Source organism: Coturnix japonica, chromosome 5 (assembly GCF_054131305.1).
Source record: "Coturnix japonica strain WE chromosome 5, WE-NBRP24, whole genome shotgun sequence".
In the NCBI taxonomy this organism is placed as follows: domain Eukaryota; kingdom Metazoa; phylum Chordata; class Aves; order Galliformes; family Phasianidae; genus Coturnix; species Coturnix japonica.
The window spans coordinates 24,756,062-24,776,861 of NC_140667.1; the positions used below are offsets into that span (position 1 = coordinate 24,756,062).

The 20,800-nt window shown below is 49.7% G+C and overlaps 2 protein-coding genes across 22 annotated transcripts in view; both read left to right on the forward strand.

Moving 5' to 3' along the window:
• The window catches only part of TYRO3 (TYRO3 protein tyrosine kinase), a 37,801-nt gene extending 25,898 nt beyond the window's left edge, over window positions 1-11,903 (forward strand). For both annotated transcript variants that reach the window (XM_015864362.3, XM_015864363.3), the window contains 7 exons: window positions 2,145-2,225; window positions 3,851-3,943; window positions 4,338-4,459; window positions 4,740-4,849; window positions 6,279-6,438; window positions 7,320-7,456; window positions 9,449-11,903. In XM_015864362.3, coding sequence (XP_015719848.1) covers window positions 2,145-2,225; window positions 3,851-3,943; window positions 4,338-4,459; window positions 4,740-4,849; window positions 6,279-6,438; window positions 7,320-7,456; window positions 9,449-9,827 — 1,082 coding nt within the window. In that variant the 3' untranslated portion in view covers window positions 9,828-11,903. The remainder of the gene's footprint in view (window positions 1-2,144; window positions 2,226-3,850; window positions 3,944-4,337; window positions 4,460-4,739; window positions 4,850-6,278; window positions 6,439-7,319; window positions 7,457-9,448) is intronic.
• A 6,226-nt stretch (window positions 11,904-18,129) lies between these two features.
• Window positions 18,130-20,800, forward strand: part of MGA (MAX dimerization protein MGA) — a 49,076-nt gene continuing 46,405 nt past the window's right edge. For 19 of the 20 annotated variants that reach the window (XR_014947149.1, XR_014947150.1, XM_015864344.3 and 16 more), the window contains exon 1: window positions 18,130-18,267. The gene's annotated coding sequence lies outside the window, so the exon portion shown is untranslated. The other variant, XM_085550283.1, reaches the window with a different exon arrangement.

The following is a 20,800-nucleotide window of genomic DNA, read 5'->3' on the forward strand; positions in this document are numbered from 1 at the left end:
TCTGTCCTTCTGTTTGTAGATTGCATTTAAATGGCACTTTCCTCTAGGGTAAGACATTTCAAAGTTTTAGCATAACTAAGGGGATATTGGCTAAGCTAGTGTGGCTCTACAGAGTCATGAACTGCAGTGTATGTTCAGCTTTCCTGAGCTGTTGATTCTCTGGGGTGTGATTTTTTTTCAGAGGTTTAAACAAAGGAGTATTCAGTTCTCCTGCTCTTTCTATTTAAAAAGCAGTGCTATAGAATTCCTTCAGTTTACACATTCAAATATGCTGCAACAATACGGAGGCAGATGATCTACTACAGACACTCCAGTGCCTCAAAACACACACTGATTCGATTTCAGATATTTGCAGCACATCAAGTGGTTTGGCTCCAGGTGTTAGTTTGAGCTCTTAAACGGGCATATCTGGAACAGGTACTGAACTTGGCTGGCGTTTGTCCATATTCAGGACCTTTGGAGTTCTTACTTCTTACCTACCTTTTCTCTCAGCTTTTCTGGTCATGAGGAACGGGCAAAATAAAGTTGGGATGCTTCTCACCTAACTTTAGCTAAAAAATTGGCCTAGAAACTCTCTGCAAAAGAGCGTTTTGAGTTTAGATTTCCCAAACTGCAGACTAGTGTCCTAACTGTCAAGTCAGACTTTCCTTCTTCTCAAGTGAAAGTGCATAACAATAACACAAATAACTAAGAGAGGATCATGAGTCAGGAGTCACACACAAAAGAGAGCTGAAGTGTTTGGCTTCCTTTTTCTTAACGAGACTAGTGTTATTGCATTCTCTTGACCCTGTCCCACTGGGAGCTATATTCTGCTCCAACCCTTCCAGAACAGATGTGTTCCAGAAGGCTCTTTAAATCAGGAAGATGACCTTAGTGCCGAAGGCCAGAGGGCTGAACAATGCTAAGTAATTCAACAGTGTCAGCTTTTGGCCGGTTTCTGGGATTCTTCAAACATTTCTGGGCTGACTCCTCAACAAGTAACAAAGTAGAAATTGGCTGCCGTGGGGTCCTTGGTGGAAGGATGCGAGCTGGCAGGATCTGACAAAGTTCTACTTTGTCAGCCCCACGCACCCAACCTCTTTTCAGCATGTGGGTTAACAGAGGGCATGGCTTTGTTATCTGGGGTTCTGCTGACTCTGCAGCTGAGAAAAGCTCCACAGTGCAGAAGCAATACAAAATTGCTCAGATCCTTTCTTTTCTCTTCTTTGGTCTGATATCCACTGCATATGATTATTGTGAAATAAGCACATGCCACACAGCAGTGAAGGACGCTGAAAAGCCAGTGGAAAGATAATGTTTTGGGGTATTCACCTTGAGTACCATGTTTTACTTCCTCCTCTCCAGTACCGGAGACTTTCATAGAAGCAGATTTTGGATGGGGTAATCAGTTACAAAATTAGGGAAATCTAGACCCAGAACTAGTGCTGAGTCTCTTATGCTGTGGGTGTAAAGCCACTTCAGGATAAAATAATTTGAAGATCTGACTGTTTGCATTTCCTCTCATCTCCCTTAGAGAAAACACAAGGGTAAAGTTTTCCTTATATGAACTGACGTGTCACACACACAGAAGAAAGTGTTGTATATTTTGTCTAGCCAGCAATGATTCATGCAAGTCGTTCCCTGAATTTTGAGAGATAAGACCTGATTGTGTCTCAAGTGATTGAGTGCTGGCACCATTACTGGGCTGTCATCTCTGACAGCTGTCACCTCCAAGAATGGTCTGCACTGGGAACTTCCTCATCCAGCCCATTCACTTACTGCTCCTGCTCACAGCCCCTTCTCTGATCAGAATTTCACTTGGCTGCATTCCTCGTGATGTGATTTCTCCAGAAATGTCTGCCTGAGGTCCCAGCCCATGCTGTGATTGCATTGTCCACATGGTAGAGGACTGCTTGCTTTCCTTGTTTTCCTTTCTGGACTGCTGGCACAGTGGCCTCTGTCTGCTGATTGTGCTACCAGGGCTACTAGACCCAAGTATGCTGAAAACTGCTGACTCGAGTTGCAGAATGAAAAATGAAGCTGGTAGCTGTGTTTCTTATGCTGACTCAGCTTCCCTGTCAGCGACCCCCAGTGTGACCCTGCTGTAAATCATACTTTCCTCACTAAAAGCTGTTCCCTCACTGCCTGCTCTGGTTATTTCACAGGAGAGTTTGGGTCAGTTCGAGAGGCACTACTGAAGCTAGATGATGGCTCTTTCCAGAAAGTGGCAGTGAAGATGCTGAAAGGTAAGTGGCTGCGGGGCTACCTGAAGTACTTAAGAGAGAAGAGAGCTTGGAAAGACTAAATGCTGTCTGTCCTATTCTCCATCAGACATCTACTGATATTCTTCCTTTCTCCTTTCTGAGCTTCCCACTCAGCCCTTCTACCAACGTTCTCTCCCTCTCCTTTTATTTAAGTCTTTCCTTCTTCAAGGAAGGACCTACACAACCTCAGCTGGTTGTACAGCATCCAGCACGTGGTGACTGCAACCAAAAGCATGTCATAGCTGCAGTTAGCTGAAGTTTTTGTGTGCAGAGGATCTCATTCAATTGCTTGATTCAACAACTGTACTGTATCACCTGGCACAGGCAGCTCAGGCAGGTCTGGTTTGTGCTAATGGTGTAGTCAGCAGTAGGTGGCAAAGTAGTCTAACTTCCTTCCAATCAGTCACTGGAGGAGTGTACAGAGCAAGGGCAGCTAATGTTCATCGGGTAGAGATGTGTGACGCAAAAAGCAATTCATAAGTGTAAGTGAAAGCAAGTATGTGCATATACATATACATGTGTTAACCTATATTATTTTAGCCCTGTTGCCTGTAAGGCAGAAATTAACTGTGACTGACTGAAAGCTGAATCATACTTGTATACCTTTGAAGTTAAAATTGGCTGCCACAGAGTGCCAGTTTGTGCTAAGTGTGCTGATACCACAGTAGTGTAAATTAAAACATATTCTCCAGTCTCAACAATCATTCTAATCAATTTGCAAGAAGTTTACTGGATAGTCGAACTGTCTGCCTTCAAGCATCTGACTTGGGAACTCTGTTAGCCTCTAGAGGGACCTTTATTTCTCCTCTGGCTGTAGAAATGAAATAGTTTACTTCTGTCTTCTGAATCATATTAAATGACTCCCCTAAAGCAAAGAATGCAAATATTCCCCTACAAGTCTGAGTCTGATCTCGTAGCAGAACTGGAGGACTCCCACTACATTCAGCAGCACCAGTGGGGGAAGCAGTCTGCTGGGCTAATTCTCGATTATATCATTATACTTCTGTAAATCTGGAGTAATAGTGACAAGTTGTTTTCTCCAAATTTATATTGACACACGTCACTAATGAATTTGGTCCAATCTCTCCAGTACTGAGGTTATTTAAGAAGTCTGAGCTCTAGCAAGACTCAGTTGTGCTAAGAGAAGAAGCATGGATCTCTCATGCTGTCCTCATCAGAGATGAATTGAGCTCTGCAACCCCTGCTGGGGTCTCCAGCCATCTCCTCAGTCAGAACATTTTCTTTAATTCTGTATGCCATCTCCCCTCCCTGGAACTGTAGTCTAGGTCCTTTCAGCTCATTTATTCTTACATCTCTAATGCACTCGTGATTTCTATGGCTTCCAAGGAAAGCTGTTGCTGAGAAAAGAGCTGCTAATTGGCAGGTCTTTCCTCTGCCAAGAAGCAATTTGCCAGCTGTCTGTGATGCACGCTTACTGCTGACCGTCCCAGAAGAAAGTGTCAGAAACCTCATCTAGATGTAGGTTTGGGAGGATGTGCAAAACCTCCACAAAGAACAAGCTTCTGAAGGTCATTATCTGTAAATGTCCTTCAGAGCCATTCACCGAAGGACCAAAGAGAAAAATTTACAGTGACCTTTTCTTCCAGCGGACATCTTCACCTCCACTGACATAGAGGAGTTCCTGCGGGAGGCTGCATGTATGAAGGAGTTTGACCACCCGCATGTCACTAAGCTGATTGGTAAGCCAGCAGTGCCGCTCACTCCCGCACCACCACCCCCAGACTCACATGCCCACCAGCACTGCGCTCCAAAAGCAGCATTGGTGTAGACACCTCTGTGCTATGGGGAGCAGCACCTGCACTTTCCAGTCCTAGAGGGGTTTGGAGTGGGTGTAAGCACTGAAAAACAAATACATGCAGCCCTCATACACCTGCAATACACATCTGTTATTTAAACTAATTCTCTGGTTCTTGCAAACCCTGCAGGAGCACACAAAGGAGTTTAGATCCTACCTGCCGAAAAATGCACATTTTTTTTCTGCAGTTTTGAAAGAGAAGGGCGCAGTAACATCTATGTTTCCCACTGGGCCTGTTCTGTTTGCTAAATCCCCCTTGCTCTGTGTGCATTCACTAGGAGTCAGTCTGCGGAGCCGTCCCAAGGGCCGTCTCCCAATTCCCATGGTGATCCTGCCCTTCATGAAGCATGGAGACCTTCATGCTTTTCTGCTGATGTCAAGGATTGGGGAAAACCCTTTTGTAAGTCTTTGTTATTGTAAAGTTCCTTTAGGGAGGGCATGGATTTTCAGAGAATGTGCTCAGATCAGTTTGGGTTCAGAGGAATTGGCAGATGATCAGATTTTGACACCAGGGGAAGCTCTGATTGGGATCAGACGTTGAAGTATTTAATCCTGTGCACACTGAGAACCAACTCCTGCTTTCCCTGTAACCTCCTGTCCCTGCTCAGTAAACTAGTAGAAAATGTTGCAATCTTGCTCTAAGAGGTTGGAAGTTGAAATAACTCAGTTATTTCTTTCAGAACTTGCCTGTTCAGACACTCCTTAAGTTCATGATTGACATTGCCAGTGGGATGGAGTACTTGAGCTCAAAAAATTTCATACACAGAGACCTTGCAGCTCGGAACTGCATGTAAGTGAACCACAAACCATCAACTTTTAGAGAAAAGAAAGACCAGAATGGATGAGAGAGGGATGAGAAGCCCCTTGCACAATAGAAGTGGGGAGGGATCTTCTTGGGGGATGCTGGCCCTTGCATCTAGGTGACAACAGGCATAGGAGAGTCTTGTCTGTGAGTGTACGTGTATGTGGTGGTACTGTGGGAGGCAGCTGTTAGCCTTCAGTTGAGCTTCAAACTGACCATATTTAGAAGAAACTATTCCATAATTGGTTTGGACGTATATATATTTTCAGAGGGTTGATTGCAATGCTGTGTGACAGCGTGGGCTATTTGTTCCACTTTATAACATAACCAACAGAAGAGAAAGGGTTTGTCTGGGTCGGAAAGAAAGAAGATTTAAATATAGTCTGAAATCTCTATTCCTTGCATCTCTTTGGAAGACTTGATTATTGCAGTATAAGAAATGGAGAATTTCATGGGAAGCAGGTGAAGAATGGCTAATGTGGAGAATGCCTTTAAAGCTAATTACATGGTGAACACTGTGTGATCTCACATGGCTGTTATGTCCCCAAACTGCCTCTCCTGCTTCAAAGTGAAGAAAAAGTCCCTTTTTGTTCTTTCCTCTCTGATTCTTCCCTGGGAATGGAAAGGAACAACCCATTCTGGCAGGCAGAACTCTGAACAAAATGACAACAACCAGTGAAATCTGCAGTGAGACACAGATTTCCAAAGGCATCTAAATGTCCAGCTGTACAGACAGGAGGCTGGTAGTCATAATGAAAAGTGATGAATTAGCCTGAATTGACACTGCTGAGAAATTCCTGCTGTTTTCCTATTTTATAATATTTATTTTTTTTAAAAAGTCTTCCTTTAGAGGAAGCTGAGTGCCTGTGTCGTCACATCTTCCTTTATGCAGCCTGGAGGCATGATGTCTTTATTTGCTTTGCTTGTACTACCTACTGAAGTGTGTAGGTTTAGGTAAGTGTGTGACAGCAGTTCACACCGTTAGCTTGGCCTGAAGAGAATGGCTTGCAGACGCAGTTTAGGCAGCTGTAATATGCATCAAGACAAGTACTTTGTGTTTTTTGATTGCTTATACAGGGCATGGGCCTTAGTGATAGCACTGAGCAATGCAGGTAAACACTGTTGATCTTTGAACCTCTATAAAATAGCTGAGTTCACTTTGGATGACAGTGCAGGCCATCTGAACATGGCCATTCATTTATTTTCTTTAATTATCTCTCTGTTAGTCTCAAGGAACTGATTTGAGACCACTGAATTATTTCACATCGGTTGTCAAGTAGATTAAGTCATTATCCTTCTGGGTAATACTTGATGACTTAATACCTCACTTCCCTGCTCAAGTAGTCCTGGGCACACCACTTTAATTGCCTGAAGCGGCCAATGAATGCTTTTCTTAGTGATTAAAACTTTCCCCTAGGCTGGATGAGAACATGAATGTGAGTGTTGCAGACTTTGGGCTTTCTAAGAAAATCTACAGTGGAGACTACTACCGTCAGGGCTGTGCTTCCAAGCTGCCAGTGAAGTGGCTCGCTCTGGAAAGTCTGGCAGATAATCTGTACACAACACACAGCGATGTGGTGAGTTTTGCTCTGATGTATTTGGGGACCTCTTGTATTTCTGTAGCAGTGGAGGAGTCCTTCTGTCATTGTGGAGGATGGGGAAAGGCCCTGGTGGTGGGAAAGGGAGTTTGCCTGGTAGTTTGTATTTGAGGGCTGTGTCACACACCTGCCTTGAGTGCTCTCAGAACCCAAGATGTAAAATATGAGTGATTTATGGTGGGAGTGATGAACCCTTTTCTCATTTTCCTCTTGTCCTTTGATTCTTCATTTTTTATTTCTCACCGCTAACCTCCTTTTCTTGACTCCCTATCCTTCTCATTTGCTACTTTTTGGACAGACTTTTATTCCTTGCTCTCCTGCATTACAATCTGAAGGTGATCTAAATCTCAGTTGCACACACTCATGTACATATGCAGCAACAGCACTCCATTGTACAGCAGGCATTATGGAATATTCCATACACTATGGAATGAGCGTATTAGTGCTTAAACAATCCTCCCCATAACTTCTCCCATTAATCTGGGATTTTTGCTTCCCTTTTCTTTGGCATGGGGTAGTTTCTGGTGGGAGTTTTTTTCCCCTGTTATTATATGTTAGGGGATGGAGAGCAGGGTAGGGTGGTTGTTATTTTTTTCTGCTCTGATACCTTCTCCACTCTTCTTTGCTAATCAGGAGGTGCCCGGGAGAAGTTTGTAGGTGGGAGACAGCGCAATAGCTCCAAGAGCCTTCTGTTCCTCTGCAGGGTGGTACTGCACAAGAGATGACATGTTGGCATCAGCTGCATCTGATTTCATTTCTTTTTCTAGTTAGAGTTGGGCCAGCATCGCTGCTGCTCACGTGATGTGACCCCAACAAGCTGGGATCTCTGTTCATTGGTTCTCTGTGCTGTTCTCTTTCAGTGGGCGTTTGGGGTGACCATGTGGGAGATTGTAACCCGAGGGCAAACCCCTTATGCTGGCATTGAGAATGCAGAAATCTACAACTACCTCATCAGTGGGAACAGGCTGAAGCAGCCACCGGAGTGCCTGGAAGATGTGTGAGTACTTCCTCTCCCTGCAGACACATGGTTCCTTGGGAAGTTTGGCTTACAGGAAGGAAACGGGGGCAGCTGGCTGACCCTGCAACCTGAATCCATCCACTTTCCATCACACAAAAGCATTCACTATAAAGTCTCTGGGTTAGCTATCAAATTCTCTCTGCTGGCAGAACTCCCTGGAACCTGTGGTAGCTCCGCAAGCAGCCAGCTTGGCTCCAGAGTTTGAACAGTGTAAATGCTAGAAGCTCCTGGCTGTGTGGAAACTACAACTGTGTCTCCAGAAGCTCACTGCTCCCTGTCTTTTCAGACCAGCATCTAAGAAAAGAGATGAGTTTCATGGTACAGCCTAACGCAAGATTATAAGGAAACTAGATTGCAGAGGCTGTGTGAGCCTTTCAAACCTGGGTCCAGTTGTCAAAATTGCATCTGATATTCACATAGAAATAGTAGGATGACAGAGACATAGGAGACAGGAATACATATAACATTCTGTGTATCAGTGTCCCACCTTAAATTGCAGGTGGAAACAAAACCAGAACAGTCTTGTGGATATTGGTTTCAGGCATTTCCAGACTTAAAGGAAGCACTCAGGTAGTTTGCTGGTGTGTTGTAGCCCGTGCTCCTGCCTTATTCCTGATGGAAATCCATGGGGATGTGCTCCAAACACTTCCTTACATGCTCACCCCTCAGCTTGTGTGCTATCCCTGGGCTTGCGCTGATGGCTGCTGGTGGGCTGGTGGGTTGATCCAGTACAGCTGGTAGCTCTTTCCCTTAGTTTCACATGAGTTTCTGCTGTTCACAGGGCAGGTAAAAGAATGTATTGAACTTGTTGCTGCAGAGTAGGGAGTTTCTATTTTATATGGAGCATTTATAGTTATTTCAACCACTTGCAAGGGGTCCGATTCAGGATTGAGATAACAGAGGCCTTGAAGCTTTCTATAAAACTAGTGTGAAATCCAAGAGGCTTATAAAGCTGATAGTAAAGGCCATCATGAAATGCTTCATTTCCCAGTGAGGATCGTCTTCAGATTTTTTCCACTTACAAGTTTAACTGAGGTCATTTATCTGTGGTGTTTTCTAGTGCCAGCACTGTGTTTTGTCCCTGCTCCCCACAGAATTGGTGACAATGAAAAAACAGAAGTGCAGATGTGGCTTTGGTGGGTGATCTGCAGGAAGGGGAATGATGGCTCTGGCCATTCCCCAGCCATGCTGGAGGCATCACCCCATGTTCCTGTGTGGACGCTGGTACCAGTGACATCTCCTTCCATCAGCCCTCAGGCAACCAGCACTCTCAGCTGGTGTTTGACCACAGGATAAACACTGCCTGCGTGGCAGGATGGGGCCTGTGGCCAGTAACAGCACTAGGCAGGCCTTGAACTTCAGGGTTTGGGGTTTTTTTGGTACTCTCTAATTATTTTGATTAAAGTGCTTTTGAAAACAGAGAGAAACAAGGATTTAAAATCCATAAAACCTGCCCATGTGCCGTCAGCTGTACAGGGCCAAAACCAATGAACTCTGGAAAAGTTTCCATGTCTGTTAATTGTGACTGTGAAAGTAAATGCCTCTCTAAATGTTTGCAGTACTGCAGGGACATACCCAATCTCATTATTAAAAAAAAAAAAAATAGTTGTGCAAATTTTATGCCAATAATCACACACCAAAGCCAGAATTCTTGCCATCCTCTGTTTTCTCTGCTGAATGAAGCCAATGCTCTGATGGAGGTCAGAACCTACTCACCCCTGTCCTACGTTAGGGAATTTGGGGGCCTTAAGGTAGCAGTTCTTCTCCAAGGCACCCTTGAAGTGGTGAAGGACTGCACAAGCTCCAGTGTTAAAGGGCTGAGGTGGAACCTTCCAGCAGCTCATGAAGAGCTGGTTCTGCTCGCTTCTGCAAGGGTCCCTTCATTTGAAGCCTGTCCTGCACTGTAGAGTTGCTGCTGGGATGTGCAGGGCTGGCTGAGTGGTGTCTCAATGCTCGTCTTCTGTATTGCAGCTACGATCTCATGTGCAGATGTTGGCATCCTGAGCCCAAGCTACGCCCAAGCTTTGGAGTGCTCCGGTCCCAGCTGGAAATGATTCGGGGGAGGATGTCCACACTCTCTTTAAGCCAAGACCCTCTCTATGTCAACATTGGGAAGGACAAAGAGTCATCTGTCAGTGACCCTGCAGTGCACACCTCTTTTGGGAACACGGACGGTGACGAGACCATTGCTGGGGCAGCAGCTGCTGCTGTCACAAGTGACTATCGCTACATCATGAGCCCCTTGTGCCTTGGAGATGATGTCGAGGGTGAAAGGCATCCAGATGGGCAGGAAGGGGAGAACAAAAGCCTTCTGTACGAGCTGGAGGCAGAAGGAGAGAAAAGTTGTTAGTCTGTACATAGCAGTGACACTCTGCTTCCCTGGGACGGGATGTGTGCAGCCGCAGAGCTGAGTCGCCTGAGTCTCTGATGCCTTTGGATCTGGAGTGGCTTTAAACAGCACAGGCCGGAGCTCTTGGGCAGCTTTGGCGGCTTTCATTTCTGTATGGGCTGCAGTTGCGGACAGCTTGGATGGACCACAGCCCTGACATGCCTTTGGATTTGGGGAGGGAGGAGGTAGAGTGGCAGGCTGTTCACATCCCGCAGAAAAAAGGTCAAAGCCAAGGTGGGCAGTCAGAGCCTCTGCTCTGGTCTTTCTCACTGGCAGCTGGAGCAGAGCTGAATGCACCTTCTGTTCAGTCAGTGCTCGCTCTCGTGTAGATGTTGTCTTTGATCCTGGCTGCGTGACCTCGGGACTGGTACCTCTGAAAACACTAGTGGGTATTTACACCGTCATCAGGACACCAGGGGAAGTTCCCCTCGTGTTCACTCAGCAGTGCTGCCTAGACGTCTTGCCTACCTCAGTGGTTCTCAAACTGCGATCTGCAGGTCTGCATTCACCCAACACTGAACAGCTGGCACATTTCATGCAGTAACGCTCGCTGCTCACTCTGCCCAGGGCTCTTTTAAGGTACTCAGACTTGCAGTGAGCGATGAAATGAGAAAAAAAAAATAAGAAAATGGAGCATCCCTCACCACCCCGCATACCTCTTTTCTGTGGTTTTTTTTTCTGTTTGGTGCCAGGTCAGGCCTGACCAGCCTTGCAGCTGGCCTTCAAATGGGAAGGGAGTGAGAGCAGCTGCCATGGGTGAGGACAGAATCTAACTTCAAAGGAACTGAGAGGAAACTCTTGTAGAGAGAGGACTTGCCGGCAGTGTGGGGAAGCAGTGCTAATTAATGGAAAGTGCTGCCCTCCAGGAGAGGAAGGAGGCTGCTTGGATAGAGAATGGCAGACACGCATCACTTTCAGCAGGAGCAGGATTCAGTATTTGCTTGAATAGGATTCCTTTAATCTTTCTCTTTTTAACCATCCTCCGACTTTTTCAAACAATCCAGTGCTGTAGCTGCTGTGGTGAAGGTCTGAAGTCAGTTTGGAAAAGGTATGTGTGAGATGGGGGAAGGAGCCAACAGGGAAATCTCTTTCTAAGGAAAGAGTCCTTATCACAAAAAGGCTTGAGAACCACTGGCTGTCTTATTTAGGAGGTCTTCTGGCACACTGTAAAAGCCACATCAGATCATAGACCCGTATCACCGCAGCCTTCCACACAGGGCAAAACTGATGGTTTTGCTCTTTGGGTTTTGTTTTCCAATCAGCATGTCTGACTCACTGTAACTGCAAGCGCTTTTGTGGTTTTTAATAATTTAATATTTTAATGTAAAATCAGCATTTGTTTTGTGCAGTGTTTCCCAGCAAGGAAGTGCAGCTGCATCTTACTCTAGTTATCCTAAATATTTGCTAGATCTTCTTTTGTTTTACTTTCAGTGTGCTGAAAACTCAGCAGTATCACAGGACGTAGGATTCCACACTGCTTTTCCTCAGACACAAACACCACCAATGTCGTTGCTGGCCAGGTTGGCGAGGTTGGGACCAATGAGCCAAGTTAGACTGCAGGCTTGGTATCAGGACGCCCTATCATTCGATGCCCCATTCTTGGCTGTTGCCGGGTGCGGGGCTAACTACAAAATCTGGGTCCAGTTTCATCCCTTGCTGAGAGCGCCTTCCTAGGGAAGGGCAGGTTCAGCCTGGGGCTTGGGCATGGCTCCTTTCTGTAAGGTTTCCTACTACCCAGCGCTGCCCTACGGCTGGAAGCCCAGTACGGTTTCTTGGTCACAAACTGCAGAACCTTACACCCAGGCAGTACGGGTTTTTTTCATCATTTAGCTGGGTCGCTGTCAATGCAGGTGAGAAAATAACAGCTAACGAAGGTTAGCAGAAACCTGTGCGGTGCACACATTGGCAGTGAGGGCAGAAGGCTTTGCTCCCTGCAAGTGCCTGGGAAGCGCAGATGTACATAGAGACTCTAACTTTGGGAAGCATGTCATAGTTTTTATGCATTTTTTTAAATAATAAAACCTGTACTGTGTCTGAGTCCCAGCCTGTTATCTGCGGCAGTTTGTGAGGATGCTCTCAACAGGTCTTCCTTGCTGGGTGGGTGCTTTGGTAACGTGGGCTTGTCTCTCAGAGAGCCTCAGCCCCAGCCAAAAGCCTTCAGCAGCCTCCTTGGAGGCGGGGAGCATGCTGCAGTGCCGCATCCCACCTCGGTGCCTGCAGCCTCTGCACCCCTTCCTTCCTCCTTCCCCCCACTGACAGCACTCCCTGGGGAGAAGAGCCTTGGAGGCGGCGGTTAGAACTCTGCTGCTGAGTCAAATGTTCTCGGTGCAACGTAGAAGAGCCCTTGGGTTCCCAGCTCACCAAGAAGAGACGCACATCACACGTTTATTATTCATCAGCCAGCAGCACAGTGCACGGCCTCTGCCTGTACACTCACACCAGGAAGATGAGAGATGGTGAGCAGTGGGAGGGAGCGCTCACCCCCATCTGCTGTGCAGGGAGAACGACTTCCGAAGCGCAGAGTGGCTGGCTTGGTTACTATTGTGAGGTTCCGGTGCTCAGTGCCATCCCTTGGATCTGGTTCAGACGATGACTGAATCCCTTTTGCGCACGAGCCCGGTCAGATCAGGTACGCAAGCAGCAGCAGAGAGAGAGTCACTGGGAAGAGGAGGGGAGGAGATAGTAAGATGGCATTGGAGGATGCAGTGCTGCTCTGTGCCAGCAGTTCTGATGCAGGCACTGTTGTGCCATTCTGGTTTCTTAAAAACCCCATCATTTCCTTCATGATCACCTTCTTTTTGGCTGTATGAATGCACAAAGAGAGATTCACGACTGCCCTCATGCCCGCACCTCCTTGGCCTGTGTGGGGAGGAGGGCCTTGAAGGCTTTACTCAGTTAAAACACTCACCGGAGTCAAATACAGTTAATTATGAGTAAAAGATTGTGTGAGGGACAGCAGGTGCAGGCGGTGATCAGGAAGCCTTGTTACCATGGGAAACCGAGTCAAAATCGATCACTTGGACCAGGAGAACTTACAGACGTGGGCTTTGGTTGCGTGGGCTCTGTCACAGATAAGGAACTCGGCGTCAGTGTGAATCAGACTCCAGCCACTGTCCTGAAGTCTTGTGGCAAAGTCAGGGCAATGGAGCCCTGCTTATTGACTGCCCTGAGTGTCCTCTGCCTTCAGGCAGCCAAACCAATGTGTTCCTACATGCAGGCGGGCTGGGGAAATGTCAGATCTTTAGCCGTGCTGAGAGCAGTTTCTTGCTGAAACAAGAGGCTGGGCAGTGCCAGCTCCTTGGCTGAGGCTGCCCAGATCCAGTTTCCTCCACTTTCTTTTCAGGGCTAAAATCGAGCTGGAAGATACATCTGAACTGGGGCAGTGGGTTGCACTTGTTGATTAAAGCTCTGATGTGTTCAGTAGGGAATTAATGGGACTGGATGAGCTTCCAGAAAGTCTTTATAGGAGCTGTGTTTTGGCAGCGTGCTGCGTAAGGGGATGGGACTTTGTGCAGAGGAAGGAGGGTTTGCATGCAGACGAGATCTGGTTGTGAATATAAGATACTGCACGACCTGCTGGAGAACACACGTCAGTGAAGGTGACAAAGAGTGGGAGCAGAGAGAAACTGTGGAGCAGGTGAGAGCAGCGCTCTGCCCACGGCCATTAGCACAGCAAATTGGGGAGCTCGCTGCTCTCCCAGCTAATCCGTATGACAGCAATCCTGGCTGCTACCCTGTCATTAACCGAGCTGCGTGGGAGCTCACTGCTGGCAGCTGCTGTGTGTGCTGCTGCAGCCACTGTGTGCTGCCAGCCTGGAGAAGGGGGCCCTGGTCATTCGCAGCTGCCTCTGCTTCTTTCCCCTTAATAAATTGCACTGAAACGAGCCATAAGACCCAGGAAGGCTCAAATTGCTAAACAAAGTATGTCAGCATGCCGCCATCAGCATCAGGCCTTACTGATACATTTCCCAGGGTTATCTGTCTGCCTTATTCCTCCTCTTGCACGAAGGTACATAAGAAGCAGGAGGGTTTTGCAGGCATGTGGGCTGAGCTGTAACAGCCCTTCGGTGCCCGTCACCCAGCACCCGGGTTGCAGAGTGTGCAGGTAATGGCAGATGCAGACCTGGGGGCTACAACAAAAGGGACGGGGCGGGATGTGATGCGGGTGCTGAGCTGCCAATACCAACAGTGTCAAATCCTGGCATTCCGGCTCTGACCAGCACTTACACTGACCGAGCAGCTGGGGCAGCTTAAGACCATCCCTTTGTATTTGCTTGCTCCCCCCTGCTGCAGTTTGGGATCCCGGGGCTGCGGATGGTGAGACGAAAGACGGCATAGGATGCACGCAAGAGGCTGAAGCACGAGCGTGCGTCTCCACCGGCGCTGCTGCGGGGGTGGCAATCTCTGGCAGAGCGAGCAGCCGGTAACTGCTCACCCCCTGATTGACGCCAGCCCGTCTGCTAGTGCTCACAACTGCGCCAGTGCCATCTCATCGAGGCTGCTGCACCGGGCGGGACCTGGGGCAGCGATCCGCCCCACTGCTTCAAAGGGTGTCTGCACTTTCTGCTTATAAATGGAATCTCACGGGTCAACCGCCCGCATGGCTCAGGGTTGCCGCCCTGTCAAGGGGCCAACTTTTCCTGCAGGCATAATCAGGCAAAAATTCAAACGAGAAGAGTCGGACCTATTTATAGCAGAAAATCGCCTGCCTTCATTTTCTCCATCTTCTCCCTTAATGCACTCAGGGAAACGTTCCCAGCCTGACGAGTCCCAAACAACTGCGGGGCTGCAGCGCTGGGACTGCACACAACGGCTGGCCCACGGCAGCTTTATTCGGGGATTTAGCTCTTGCATTCGGCAGTCAGTGTGTCAGCAGAGCAGAGCTGACACAGCCGCTTCCCTGCTGTGACACTGCACGCAGCCTGCAGCCTGCGAGCCCACCTGGCTTTGCCCCTGGAGGAAGATGCTTAATGGGGTGGCTGGGATCCTTCTCCCTCCTGGTGCTTGTGCTGCTGAGCACCACTCAGCCTCGGTGCCAAGCCCTCAGCAGGGGCGATGAGCAGCTCCCTGCGGATGTCCACGGGATGATGCCTGACCGAGGTTGGCAAGAGCTCAAAATCGTGTTTTACAGCTTGCCTGTTTCTAGGCAAATTCCTACTGGCATCAGAAATCCGTGACTGTAGGAAATCTGTGCTTGCCCTCGTTCCAGGAAGGCTGTAAAAGTTCATTAGAAAAAAACATTGGATTTCTTCCTTAGGTAAATATCTTACAAGTGGTGCAGACAATAGACTGACACTGAGAATGTACTCTGATAATTAAAAGGTGTCCTTAGCTCACCATTAGCAAAATGTGGCTAAAATCCTAAAGACAACAAGATTTCATCCTTGTGCACAGCAGGGCAAGGTGCAGCCCGGCTTCCCCCTGGGTTTTCTGCTCGTGGAGCTGCTCGCACAGCTGGAAGCACAGTGCTGCCTTGTTTGCACCTGATAGTCATGGAATCATAGGATCATAGAATGGCCTGGGTTGAAAAGGACCATCGTCATCATCTAGTTTCAGCCCCCTCGCTGTGTGGGCTGCCAGCCATTAGACAAAGCACAGCAGTGTGGACGAACCCATAGATAACATCACCTCTGTTTGCAGGGAGGATACTGTGAACTTCGGCACAGTTAGATTGGTTTTACAACTCTATAGGAAGCAACCAAAATGAGAATTTGACCCCAAAGACGTTAGTTTGCTTTGTGCAGACATTTGGAGTGCAAAATCTGAAGAGATTTCTGGGTGTGCAGTTGAGGGTTGCCCTGTGAGGCCCGCAGCATGAGAAAGGGAGAGCAGCAGAGATGCCTCTGGCATCCATCCCCCTGGCAGCCACTCTGGATGCATCTTGGTGAAATGCATCGTATGCAAGCAGAGGCTTTGAACAAGTGCCTCAGGGCTGGGATGGGGGCAGAGCCCTGGCCCAAGCCCTGCCTGCTGCCTGCCTCCGCCCACCCGTGCTGGCAGGTGGGGAAGCTGCAGGGCACGGATGTAGTTTGTCTTTTAGCACCATTTAGATCCTTCAAATCGATTAAAGCTTCTTCAAGTGAGGATGCAGCTGCATGAGAACTACAGACTTCACATATCTGAGGAATCATCAGCATTACCAGTTTGAAAGGAAATAATTCGGTGAAGCAGCCAGCTGCCGAGGTGCTTGCAGAGCAGCAGCCAGGAACACTCCATCAAGTTGCCTCTGCAGCAGCAGCTACTTTGGTGCAGGGGCTCATGGATACAAGGAAAGTGCTTTGTGGCCAGTGCTTTCAGCCAGCTCTGTGTGCAGCTCCTGGCTCTTGGGTCTGTCAGGCAGCAGCAGCACACAGACCCAGCTCGGATCCCCCATGTGTCTACTCTGCGTACACGTATGAATTTGGGACCTGCAACCACCTGCATTTGAGACAGGTACAAGGTAGGGGGATCAGCTGGAGCTGGGACCCTCGGAAAATCAGGAAATGTCCTCAGGAGTGTATTTCAGAAAATGTTTGTGTTCTCACCCATCATTTATTAAAAGGTCTTATTCTATCCTGATAACAAACTGCCCTCAAGGAGCTGCCTTGCAAGCACTCCCCCCTCCCCTCCACCTCCCCTCTGCAGTCTGTGTAGTGGGAGGAAGGTTTAACCCCTTACTCTCAAAGCCACTCATGAGCCTAACAAAGGGACAACACCAGCTCCTGGGAATGTGAGGATGTTGGTTTTTTTTTAACCCCTTTTGGGCAGGGAAGGATTTGTAAGGCTGCAGAAAATATACTGGAAATACATCGGGCTTGGCAAGACTTGTTGCAGCTGAAGGGGCCTATGCTGCAGTGGTTAATGCAGACAGGGTGCTGGCTGATGCCCTGCAGTGTGGCCCTGGGGGAGATCCCAGCCCCTGTCCCTGGAGAACCAGCCCCAGCAGAGAACCAGCTGGAGAAGGCTCACTGCAGACACATGCTCAGGTTCCAGCCCAAAGGAGCACCGCCATGTCGGGACCAAAGTGTGTGGAGACGCTGCAGCCAGCAGCTCGCCTCAGGTGGGCTTCGTGCACCCAGCCATGGAGCCGTGGGGGGAGGAAGGGATCTGAGGGCTCCAGTGGGCAGCTGCGGAGCTTCCTGAGTTCTCTGAGGCCCAACAGACAGGGACAGGCTTTCCTCATTGCCTGCTGTTTAACTCTGTGGGAATATTTAAGACAAACTGTGCAGTGCTTGCTGCCAACCTTATCTTGTCAGAGCCAGCAGTGGACCCCTGGCCTTGAGATTTAGTAACAAAGCTCTGTTCCCCACAGCACAGCACAGCACACAGCTCTGGTGAGAGCTACATTGTATGGCTCTGTGATGTTAGGAGCACAGCTAACAAAAGTAACTGCCCCAGACAAGTGCCACTGGGGCACTCTCAGAAAGCAGCCACCGCAGCTGTGCCTGTAGAGGAGGCAGCTTTGCTTTGGGATGCATCATGGACATTGTAAAGGCAGGAAGTGCCGTCTCCACAGTTCTCTGAGCAATGTGAATCTGGCTCCCGTGTGCGTAAGGCTGATTTCATTAAACATTCACACGTTACATCTCCGTGCGCTCCTGACTCACTCGGTGCACAGGAAGCCGCATCCTTCACGCTGACATTTTACAGGCTTTAAAAGCTCGATTCGAGCATTTTAACAGCACAATCAAAGCGTAAGGGCGGTGCCTGACGATCAGTGCAATTATTGGCTCTGCAGTGTAACTGTTTTTACATCGTGCCCGCTTTTTGACGGGATACGCCTGTTTTCCCTGCGCTGCGAGTGCCTGCCGTCCCATGAGGACGGGCTAACAAGGGGAGTGCTGTCAGCGCCCTGAGGGAGCCGTGCCGCCGCCATTTTGCACACCGGATCCTGCAGCACTTTGACGGCCGAGCCCCCTCCCCCGCTCAGCGCACGCGCGGCCCATCGAGCGCCGCCGCCATCGGGTCCCCACGCGGGCACGGCGTGTTTCCCTCGCGCGGGGGCGGGGGAAGGGCGGGAAGGGCGTGTCCCGGCGGCGGGCACAGCGGAACTGCGTCCGAGGGCGGCGCCGGCCAATCGTTGGGGCGCTGCCGACGGCCGTCGCGAAGCTGCTTTGCCGCGGTCGCCGCCGGCCGCGCTCTCCCCCCCTCCCCCCGCCCCAGCCCGGAGGACGGGAGCGCCCAGCACAGCCCGGCCGCGACCCGCCCGACGGGGGCGGCACCACCGCCGGGAAGCGAGAGGAAGGAAAGACCGGAGCGTCCCACGTGATGGGCCGCCGCGGCCAATGAAGGCGGCAGGAGGGCGCGCGTGGCGGGCGAAGGCCTCGGGAGCTGCGAGCGGGTGCGTGGGACGGGCCGGCGGTGGGCGCCCCGCTGCACCGGGAGCGGCAGGAGCAGGAGGCGGGAGCCGGGCAGCAGGCAGGTAGGAGCCGGGCAGCAGGCAGGTAGGAGCCGTGCCGGAGCCGTGCCGGCCGCTCGGCGCTGCCCCCCCCCGACCCGCTGCCGGGTTTGAAGTTTGATTCGAGGAGGTGGCGTGAGGTGTGCGCGTCACGTGAGCGCGGCCGCCCAATCACACGTGCGCGCTCGCTCCCCTTCGGCTGCGAGGGCCGCGGTTGAGGCGGCGGGGTGGCGGTGTAGCGATGTGGCGGTGTAGCGGTGTGTTACGTGCTCTCCCGCCCCGTTCCCTCCGCCGCCGCCGGACATCGGGGGTTGGTCACGGCGGCCGCCCGTCACGTGACGAGGGGAGGGCGGGTTATAAGCCCCGAGCGCCCCCCGCGTCCGGAAGGGGTCGGCGGAGCCCCGGCCCCGAGCGGCCGCCGCCTCCCGGGGTCTCTCGCTCCCGGGGGCCGTCCCTGGGCAGGGGCGGGGGCGTGGCCGGCGCTTCCCGAGCCATCAGCCGATGGCTGTGTAGCGGCGGGGCTGCTGCTGCCGTAGCGCTTCGCGGCCGCTCCCGCAGCCCCTTGCGGGCCGTACCGGCGGCGGGCGTGCGCCCGGGCACGTCGCGTTTGGCGGCCGTTGGTGCCGGGCGGGGCGGCTCCCCGCGGCTCTCCGCCCCCCGTGCCCCGTCCCGTGCCGCTTCCGGCCTGAGCCCGGGGCCGCAGTGTAAACAAGCGCCGCGCTTTCCCTGCAGGGCGCTGGGCCGGCTCTGCGGTTCGCTGCCGATCGGAAGTTTAAAACCGAGCTGTGAAACGCCGGTGTGAGCTCAGCTCGTGGCTGGGAGGCGTGAGGATTAGAGGGTATTGCCTCAGCCTGGCAAACAGTGAGGCTGCCAGTGAGGCACCCTGAGCTTTTCACCGCGATTCTAAAGGTTTCAGAGCCTGTGTGCTCTCGCTATCCCACCTTGAGCACGCACCTGAAGATGTGAAGGTTGTGACCCGATTGCAGTGACAGGAATGCTGGTGGTTGTGCTGATTTATTGACTGTTGCAGTGCAGTGCTTGCTGCTGGTATGGCGTGTTCTGCCTGCCCCTAGGGTATGTCAGCAGGTCACAAATGAAGATGGGTATTAAAGAAAAGCCTGGAACCCGTTGGCAGCACTTGGTATTTAAGTTGGTGTTAATCCTATATATTATAACTTTGAAGGGGGACAGGACTTCTGTGGCAGTTACAGTTTGATGGGTGAGAGCCATGGATGACTGTAGCAACATTTCAGGACCATTCTTCTCCAATGAAAGCGATGTCTTTTCCTGACCTCCTTTGCTGTATTTTTCCTATGATGCTGAAAACATCCTCAACTGAAGATTGTAGTTTGTGACAAACATTCTTCGTGGTGTGTCCATAAAGGGGCTGAAGTCCATCCAAATGGTGCTGTGCGTGTTCATTAGGGCCATCGTTGCATGGGAGAAAGCACAGGGGGTTGTTTTATTCTTTGAATGTCAGTAGTTGAAGTAACGGTATATGGAAAAAATAAAGCAACCATTGAATATATGAGTTGTGAACATATCAATGACTCTTTGATAAAGTATGGGAAGTAATGAAAGTGCATTATTTTAATTAATTGAATAATAAATGCCATAAATATCTGTACAGGTAGAGCACCATAGTGGCTTGAGGCGAGCACTGACTTTTCTCCTAGTCCTTTCCCCAGTGTCATACTCCATATCAATGGGTTGTGTATTTCCATTCTGCTGCCTGACATCTAACCTGAATCTCCCTTCCTTTAGTTTGCAAACATTCCTCCTTGTCCTGTCGCTATCTACCCATGTAAAAAGCTGATTTCCCTCATGTTTATAGGCTCCCAACAGACTGGTTTTATCTTTTTATTTATTTTTAATGCTCTGTAACAGTTTCTCAAAGTTTGCTTTTTCAAATCATACACTTAAACTAAATTCTACCATCATACCTGCAATCTTCTTGACATGAAATTATACTTTCGCACTGTAGCTGAAGGAACATTTTATTCTACTTCTTTTATAAGTAAAATGGTGTATAATACTGGGATCTGTTGCCTAAGCATGGGAGGTCTAAAGGTGTCCAATGTACTGCAAGGTGTGTCCAGCAAGCATTGAGCTCTGGCAGACCCAGACTCTTCTGGAGAAGCAATGGGAGGCCAGTAGGACATGGCATGGTATGGAAAGTGGGACTAGATGTCTTGGTATGGGCAGTGAATCCACTTGGAGTTTGAGAATTAACAGACTTTCTTGTGGTTTGATACTGTGTTAATCATTCTCCCAGGAGGCAGAACATTGACTGGAGAAAGTGTTTTTTTTTGTATTTTAACCCTTCTAGCGTACATTCTATTGTAGCATACACTTCTTACTACTTATAGCATGACTAGATATCCAGGTCTTGTCTTTTCTATGACCATACTTTGGGACTTCATATAGTTGTCAGGGCTTCTTGGTCTCAGTGCTGACAAACTTGTGTGCTAGGGCTGCTGGTCTCCTTTTGCTGTGTGTTACACCATCACACTTGTTTTGGGTGGCTGTAGTTTGAGCCAGTTTCAGCTACTGTCAC